At 40.7% G+C, this 8,676-nt stretch overlaps 1 protein-coding gene across 1 annotated transcript in view; it reads right to left on the reverse strand.

Annotated features, from left to right (window-relative positions):
• The window catches only part of LOC104938752 (tight junction protein ZO-2), a 52,246-nt gene that overhangs the window by 29,793 nt on the left and 13,777 nt on the right, over nucleotides 1-8,676 (reverse strand). The window contains exons 8-9 of the mRNA XM_027276911.1: nucleotides 4,488-5,004; nucleotides 2,691-2,794 (exon numbers count right to left, since the gene is read on the reverse strand). Of these exons, the coding sequence (XP_027132712.1) occupies nucleotides 2,691-2,794; nucleotides 4,488-5,004 (621 nt within the window). The remainder of the gene's footprint in view (nucleotides 1-2,690; nucleotides 2,795-4,487; nucleotides 5,005-8,676) is intronic.

An 8,676-nucleotide genomic window follows, 5' to 3' on the forward strand; every position in this document is an offset into this window, starting at 1 on the left:
CCCTGCCAAGCCACAGCCTAAACACTTCGCAGCCACACCCAGTCAGCCTGCTTTCTTTTAACTTCATATTAGACACTGGGAATGTTTTAGATTTATATCTTGTAAATTGTATCTTAGATTTTACAATTTTTGTGACACAGTAAACATCTTTTATAAACCAAATTATTTATTTACTGTATTTTCATAAATGAAAGACTTAGAAGTCTCTGGAAGGCTGACCCTTAGTCACAGCGCTATGGCTACTGTTGCTAAACGACAACATGTTCCAAAAAAAAAATGTTTTGTTTGATTTGCGTGCCTTTGCTGAGTATGTATCAGTATACATAAAAAATTCGTCTATGGGCTGAACAAAAATGAAAATACAGTAAATGAGTCACCCTTCTGTTCATGAACACATTCAAATCAGAAGGCTACTGTATAGTATACGGTAGTCAAACCAGCTGCATTTTTGGCTCTGTGATTTGTGACACTGGGAGACCAAAAAGCCCATTAAGTGCAAGGTTGAGCATGAGAATGCTAATGAGGTGTTTGTATGGGCTAACCTGGCCTAAAGCATGCACTGAATACCTGCACAACTGCAAAAATCTTCCAAAAGGCTGTTCACCCGTAATTCTTCCTCTTTAAATGGCGATTCACAGTGATCAAATTGTGATCAAATATTCAACAGGAATTAGGAGTTATTGTTAAGTAATTCATTAAAAAAAAGTTCTTGCTTCATGGAGTTTCATTTATGGTTCAATTTATTTATGCAGGACTTAACCTATGGGATGGACAAAAATGAAAATACAATAATTGAAAAAAAAAAAGAAAAAAAAAAGAAAAGAAAAACGCAAACAGCCCTTCTTGTCCAAAATTGACAACACATAATGTAGCCTACACCTGCAGAGACCGGTGATTGTACTGGACTGGAAAGCAGCTGACAGTTTTTTTTAGGTTATGTTAATATTCAATAGTCATTATAAAGCAGGGTGAGTATTTATGGTGTTTATATCTAACATGTAACTGTTTACTAAATCAACAACATCTAGGCTATTCTGTCCTTACATAATTACTGATGCATCTCTTCTCTCGCGCTCTCTCCTCGCTCGCTCCTGATTTGCATGTAGTGAAAGCCACAGCTGGACAAACTGGTCTTTAACACCTGTTCATATGTAGCCATCAATATGACCGCTATGGTGGTCCGAGGAATAAATATTAATATTAATTGAGTAATTGAGTGTGTTTCATAGGCTTCAGACAGCATCAAACAGATACAGCCCTTAAAAAAAGTTACAAAAACAGTCAATAAGACGGCTCAGCTAATGGGCTTTCCCGCTCACCCCAGTGTATCTGTTCAGATGTGTTTTTATACAGTCTATGCATACTGGTTATGGTTACAGTTACCCTGAACAAACTGTTGTCCATACAACACCCACCACCCTCTGCACAACACCTTCATCAGGCAGAGGAATGTGTTCAGTGGCAGACTGTTGTGTCAATCCTGCTCCACAAACAGACTTAAGAACTCTTTGTCCCCCTGGCCTTTAGACTGTACAACAGCTCTCAGTGATGGCAGGAGGCACAATAGACAATAGACCCATTGTCATTGCCATGTCTTACTACTTCTGCTACATGTGGTGACATGACTTTCATTCATCTGTTTACAGCCTAATAAAATTGCGCACAGTCCTTTATCCTCATTTGTAGTTCTTTCTCATATTTTTATAAAACATTTTTACTTCTAGGGTCACTTTCTATTTTTAATATAGTTTATAGTTGTACAGTGTATTTCTAAAATGGTAAATAGACTGTACTTATATGGTCATGACGTAACGTTGATGTGAAGTTGTGATAAGCTACATGAACTGCGTATTGTGTTTTATTTTGACAGGGGCCGGAACTGTATTACGTTGATTCTGTGTCAGATTTCCTGTCTGGTGCGATCTGCTCTGTTGAAATTTACAAGGTTTAGCAGCGGCTCGCGTCAAAAATAGAAATGCTACGGAATGATAGAGCACGGAGAGTCACTTCTGAGACGCTCCGCGGCGCGCCCTGTGAATGCTCTCATTGACTAGACTGGCGGCTATCTGCTCTGGTGACCGCGGCACAGCCGTTCGACACGTACGCCTCCAGAGTGGGCCAGTGGGCCTTGTCTCTCCTCACTTGATACAAAAAGTACGCATGTGCGCAGGGGATTTTTCTGGGTAGGCGGGGAAGTGTGCTGCGTGCTGTGAGGAGCACCAGGAGTGAGTGACACAGGCAAAACTCTGGAGAATTAAATGTAGACGGCTTAAAACATTTACGTGACAAGTACTCGATGGTCGCGATATAGTCATATCATACATCTCACGTAGAACAAGCCGCGATATATCGAGTATATTCAATATATCGCCCACCCCTAGTGGTAGGGTAACTTGTCAAATATAGACTTAGAGACTTAGAGAATGTGCTTACCACTTATAGACCTCAGTAAAATACAGAATTGAAACAACAATTATATCAAGCTACTAACATGCTGAAAACATCAAGACAACATTGAGAAGATCAAATAGGGTGAATGTGTCCTACTGTGACATTGCAGGGATCCTATCATCACTCATTTATCTTGAGAACCCTTGGAGGGTCCCAGAACCTCAGGTTGGGAACCACAGAGCTGGAGGACTGTGATCGATGTGATTGTGTGACTGCACTGTGAAGAAATGTGTGTGCACCTTGAGAATGATGTCTCCCTCTTGCAAGTTCCCGTCTTTGGCAGCCAGGCCTGTGCTGGTCATCTGTTTGATGAAGATCTGACTCCCCAGACGCAGACCATACTCTACAAAGACACACAAACATCACAGTTACTGAAAACTCCTGTTCAAACTGACTGAAGATATGTTTGGTTGGATAGGAAGTTAATGTAATGTAATGTAATGTTATGTTATGTTATGTTATGTTATGTTATGTGTTTAGCAGATGACAAAAGTGGTGGGTTAGCTATTTCTATATTGAACAATTTGACCATGTCAAATTTGGCACGTCTCTCTGGAAGGAGGACACGCTGGTGGACTATGTCTCTCGGCTGGCCTGGGAACACCCTGGGGTTCCCCTGGAAGAGCTAGACGAAGTGGCCGGGGAGAGGGAAGTCTGGGCTTCCCTGCTGAAGCTGCTACCCCCGCTGCTACCCCTGCGACCCTACCTCAGTAAGCGGGAGAAGACGAACGAACGAACGAACAATTTGACCATACATGCATTTGTAGATACAGTCAAGCAGTTCATTACAGTGTTTTGCACACTGATACACAATGAGATGAAAACATACAGTCACCCCATGCTGTGAAAGTTAAAGCTGTTGTAGCAATTCAAGTGAATTTAAACGTTATGTAGTTTGAACATAAGGGGAATCTCCTGGTGATGGTGGGAACATTTACTTGGACTACAATTAGACCCGCAGTTCTCAAAATGTGGGGTGCGCCCCACTGGTGGGGGATAGAGACGTGACAGGTGGGGTGCGCCGAAGAGAAGGGAAATTTTCCTTTTTATGCCTATCTTTATCCAGACATCTCAACTCTCCTGGAAGTTCCATGACAGTTGATGAGCTATTTCAGTTCAAGCCAAAATGTGAAGTGAGATGATGACCAAAGTCATTGATATAAATTTTTGAGGACCATGGATGTCGTGGATGTCAAAAATGCATGACAATCCATCAAATAGTTAAGAGGTGGAGCTAGACCAAAATGTGGGACAAACGGGCCGTCCTACAGTTATATACATACATTGCTAACATGGCTAAGCTTGAAACAACTCCACAAAATGCAATGATGAAATAAAAAATGCATGCCTCCAAACTACACACATCTATAACGAAAGCCTTTTGCAGAGACGGTCACTTGACAGTTCCAATCACCACAGTGAAAATCTAGAAGATTAACTCTCTCCACCTTTCTCAGATGTTACAGTGACTGGTCTATACATTGTTTTTCTGGTTAGTCTAGACATGGAGCAACAAGAAAAATAGAAATCCCTGTACAATCTAATGCAAATCATGATGACATTTCATGACCTCCTGATCAGACAGCAGAGCAGATTCAGTTGGACAATCTTGCAGCTCCACTGTAAAAAGGACCGTTACTGGAAGTCATTCCTGCCCACTGCCATGACACATTTTATAATGACTCCCCTCTGTGCAGGGAGAGGAGAGGTCTCTAATATTTTATCTTGAATGATGGACGCTATTACACAACTTTGCTTAATGTTACTGCACAGAGAGTTTATATGTATATTTTTACATGGTAGAACCATATGTTCTTCCTCTTTAGAGTTTCTTCTATTTATACTTAGTCCCTTTAATTTAATCTATCTCATGCCTTTTGTATATATCGTGTTGTGTTTGCAATACTTGTAACACAGGAATTTCCTTTCGGGGATCTCTCGGAAGTTCTTTCTATCTCTCTATGTATCTATAGCTCTGCAGCTTAACCCCTCCTCAGTTAAATGGGCAGCAATGGTAAGTAGCTGGTGTGTTTTACCTTCACTCGGTCTGTTCTTCACTAGCAGGACGTTGACAGGTTTCTCTAGTGGCTCCAGCTCCCTAGAAGGTTCTGGGGATGGAGGGTCATTAAGCTGGTCCCTGCTCCTATGTCTCCCTCCTCTTCCTCCTCCTCCTTCTCCTCGCTCATACTTGACCTCCATGCGGTAGCTGTCCCCGGGGCTGCGTCCTCGGCTGTGGTACCTTTGATGGTCAGCACTGGTGTCCAGGGCTCGGCCTCGGCTACCATCCCTCCTGGATCTGTCTGGGCTAGGCGAGTTTCTCTCCTGACTCCTTCCACGGCTCCTTCCTCTCAGGTTGTAGTCCCGTCCTCCCCTGTACTCAGGGTCCGGGTATCCTTTGCTTTCAGAGGTGTGGTCCCGGCCTTCATTTCGGTACCAGCCATTGTCATTATCAGTATCATAATACTGGGTGGAAGGGGCGTAATCCCGACTGTCTCCCCCGGGGGAGGGGGGCTTAAGTGAGTGGACTGCCACCTTACGAGGTCTCTTCACCGTCTGACAGAGAAAGTGAAAACAACAAACAATGAGATTAATTGAAATTGAATTGAATTTGATTTGTTTATTTAATGACTTTTCTAAATCTGCATATCTTAGAAAAGAGATTATTATTTGATTTCTGAGTTTCCGAGGTGCACTTTAAGGCATCATGAAGCACTCACACGCTTTACCGTACAAACCGATGTAGTCGGCACTAGATTTTGAAGTGTAGATAGCGTTACTGCAGTACTGTATCATATTGAAGTTATTGAGTAATATTCCTAATAAAAATTCCCAGAAATTATGAATAGTCCTAGTAAACACTAATGTTGTTGGTGTGGCTCCGAGGATGGCTTGTTGTGATGAACGTTAGGTTGTAGCTCGTTGTCTGTCTTACTACAGTTGAAAATATGCGTGTTTTGTGTTTTAACAACGTTTCGCTTAAGAGTTATTGATCCCGGAAGTGCCAATATCTTTCTAACTTTACCAAAGTGCAGTGGCCAATGAGGCACCTTTCCTTATCTCGTAATTACAAGATCTTTTCTCGTAATTACGAGATAAAGTGTCAAAAAATTTAATCCAGTGAATATCATGCGTTTCCGTAGTAACACGTATCCATGTCGTGCATCAAATATTCTTTAATAGCAGCACGTACGTTGTCACTAACAGCGCTCCTATTTTGAAAACATGTAACCATGTTCTTTCCGGTTTAGAGGACCAGCAGTCCAATCAGCGACGATTCTGTCGCCCGTGGGTACCTACCCTTTCCGTTTTGAATTTGCTAATGTGTTATTTTGATTTGCTATTGTGTTGTTTGATTTGCTATTGTGTTTTTGATATTTGCTGCTGTGTTATTTGATTTGCTATTGTGTTTTTGAATTTGCTGCTGTGTTATTTGATTTGCTATTGTGTTTTTGAATTTGCTGTTGTGTTATTTGATTTGCTATTGTGTTTTTGAATTTGCTGTTGTGTTATTCGATTTGCTGTTGTGTTATCGTTCGTTCGTTGTCTTCCGCTTATCCATGTTCGGGTCGCGGGGGCAGCAGCTTCAGCAGGGAGACCCAGACTTCCCTCTCCCCAGCCACTTCTGCCAACTCTCCCAGGGGGACCCACAAGGGTTCCCAGGCCACGCGGAGACATAGTCCTCCAGCGTGTCCTGGGTTTCCCCGGGGCCGCCTCCCGGAGGGACGTGCCCGGAACATCTCACCAGGGAGACTCCAGGAGGCATCCTCACGAGATGCCCGGCCACCTCAACTGGTTCCTCTCGATGCGGAGGAGAAGCGGTTCTACTCTGAGCTCCTCGCGGATGGCCGAGCTTCTCACCCTATCTCTAAGGGAGACCCCAGCCACCCTGCGAAGGAAGCTCATTTCGGCCGCTTGTATTCGCGATCTTATTCTTTCGGTCACTACCCAAAGCTTGTGACCATAGGTGAGGGTAGGAACGTAGATCGACTTCGCCTTTCGGCTCAGCTCCTTCTTCACCCTGATGGACCGGTGCAGAGTCCGCATCACTGCAGAAGCCGCACCGATCTGCCGGTCGATCTCCCGTTCCATCCTTCCCTCACTCGTGACAAGCCCCGAGTACTTGAACTCCTCCCCTTGCGGCAGGATCTCCCCCCGCCTGGAGGCTGCACCTCCACCCTTTTCGGCTTGAACCATGGCCTCGGTTTTGGAGGTTGAAAATATGCGTGTTTTGTGTTTTAACAACGTTTCGCTTAAGAGTTATTGATCCCGGAAGTGCCAATATCTTTCTAACTTTACCAAAGTGCAGTGGCCAATGAGGCACCTTTCCTTATCTCGTAATTACAAGATCTTTTCTCGTAATTACGAGATAAAGTGTCAAAAAATTTAATCCAGTGAATATCATGCGTTTCCGTAGTAACACGTATCCATGTCGTGCATCAAAATATTCTTTAATAGCAGCACGTACGTTGTCACTAACAGCGCTCATATTTTGAAAACATGTAAGCCATGTCTTTCCGGTTTAGAGGACCAGCAGTCCAATCAGCGACGATTCATGTCGCCCGTGGGTACCTACCCTTTCCGTTTTGAATTTGCTAATGTGTTATTTGATTTGCTATTGTGTTGTTTGATTTGCTATTGTGTTTTTGAATTTGCTGCTGTGTTATTTGATTTGCTATTGTGTTTTTGAATTTGCTGTTGTGTTATTTGATTTGCTATTGTGTTTTTGAATTTGCTGTTGTGTTATTTGATTTGCTATTGTGTTTTTGAATTTGCTGTTGTGTTATTCGATTTGCTGTTGTGTTATTTGATTTGCTATTGTGTTTTTGAATTTGCTGTTGTGTTATTCGATTTGCTGTTGTGTTATTTGATTTGCTATTGTGTTTTTGAATTTGCTGTTGTGTTATTCGATTTGCTGTTGTGTTATTTGATTTGCTATTGTGTTTTTGAATTTGTTGTTGTGTTATTCAATTTGCTGTTGTGTTATTTGATTTGCTATTGTGTTTTTGAATTTGCTGTTGTGTTATTCGATTTGCTGTTGTGTTATTTGATTTGCTATTGTGTTTTTGAATTTGTTGTTGTGTTATTCAATTTGCTGTTGTGTTATTTGATTTGCTATTGTGTTTTTGAATTTGCTGTTGTGTTATTCGATTTGATGTTGTGTTATTTGATTTGCTATTGTGTTTTTGAATTTGCTGTTGTGTTATTCGATTTGCTGTTGTGTTATTTGATTTGCTATTGTGTTTTTGAATTTGCTGTTGTGTTATTCGATTTGCTGTTGTGTTATTTGATTTGCTATTGTGTTTTTGAATTTGCTGTTGTGTTATTCGATTTGCTGTTGTGTTATTTGATTTGCTATTGTGTTTTTGAATTTGCTGTTGTGTTATTCGATTTGCTGTTGTGTTATTTGATTTGCTATTGTGTTTTTGAATTTGCTGTTGTGTTATTCGATTTGCTGTTGTGTTATTTGATTTGCTATTGTGTTTTTGAATTTGCTGTTGTGTTATTCGATTTGCTGTTGTGTTATTTGATTTGCTATTGTGTTTTTGAATTTGCTGTTGTGTTATTCGATTTGCTGTTGTGTTATTTGATTTGCTATTGTGTTTTTGAATTTGCTGTTGTGTTATTCGATTTGCTGTTGTGTTATTTGATTTGCTATTGTGTTTTTGAATTTGCTGTTGTGTTATTCGATTTGCTAATGTGTTATTTGATTTGCTATTGTGTTTTTGAATTTGCTGTTGTGTTATTCGATTTGCTGTTGTGTTATTTGATTTGCTATTGTGTTTTTGAATTTGCTGTTGTGTTATTCGATTTGCTATTGTGTTTTTGAATTTGCTGTTGTGTTATTTGATTTGCTGTTGTGTTATTCGATTTGCTATTGTGTTATTTGATTTGCTATTGTGTTTTTGAATTTGCTGTTGTGTTATTCGATTTGCTGTTGTGTTATTTGATTTGCTATTGTGTTTTTGAATTTGCTGTTGTGTTATTCGATTTGCTGTTGTGTTATTTGATTTGCTATTGTGTTTTTGAATTTGCTGTTGTGTTATTCGATTTGCTGTTGTGTTATTTGATTTGCTATTGTGTTTTTGAATTTGCTGTTGTGTTATTCGATTTGCTGTTGTGTTATTTGATTTGCTATTGTGTTTTTGAATTTGCTGTTGTGTTATTCGATTTGCTGTTGTGTTATTTGATTTGCTATTGTGTTTTTGAATTTGCTGTTGTGTTATT

This window comes from Larimichthys crocea, unplaced genomic scaffold (genome assembly GCF_000972845.2).
Source record: "Larimichthys crocea isolate SSNF unplaced genomic scaffold, L_crocea_2.0 scaffold689, whole genome shotgun sequence".
Lineage (NCBI taxonomy): Eukaryota > Metazoa > Chordata > Actinopteri > Sciaenidae > Larimichthys > Larimichthys crocea.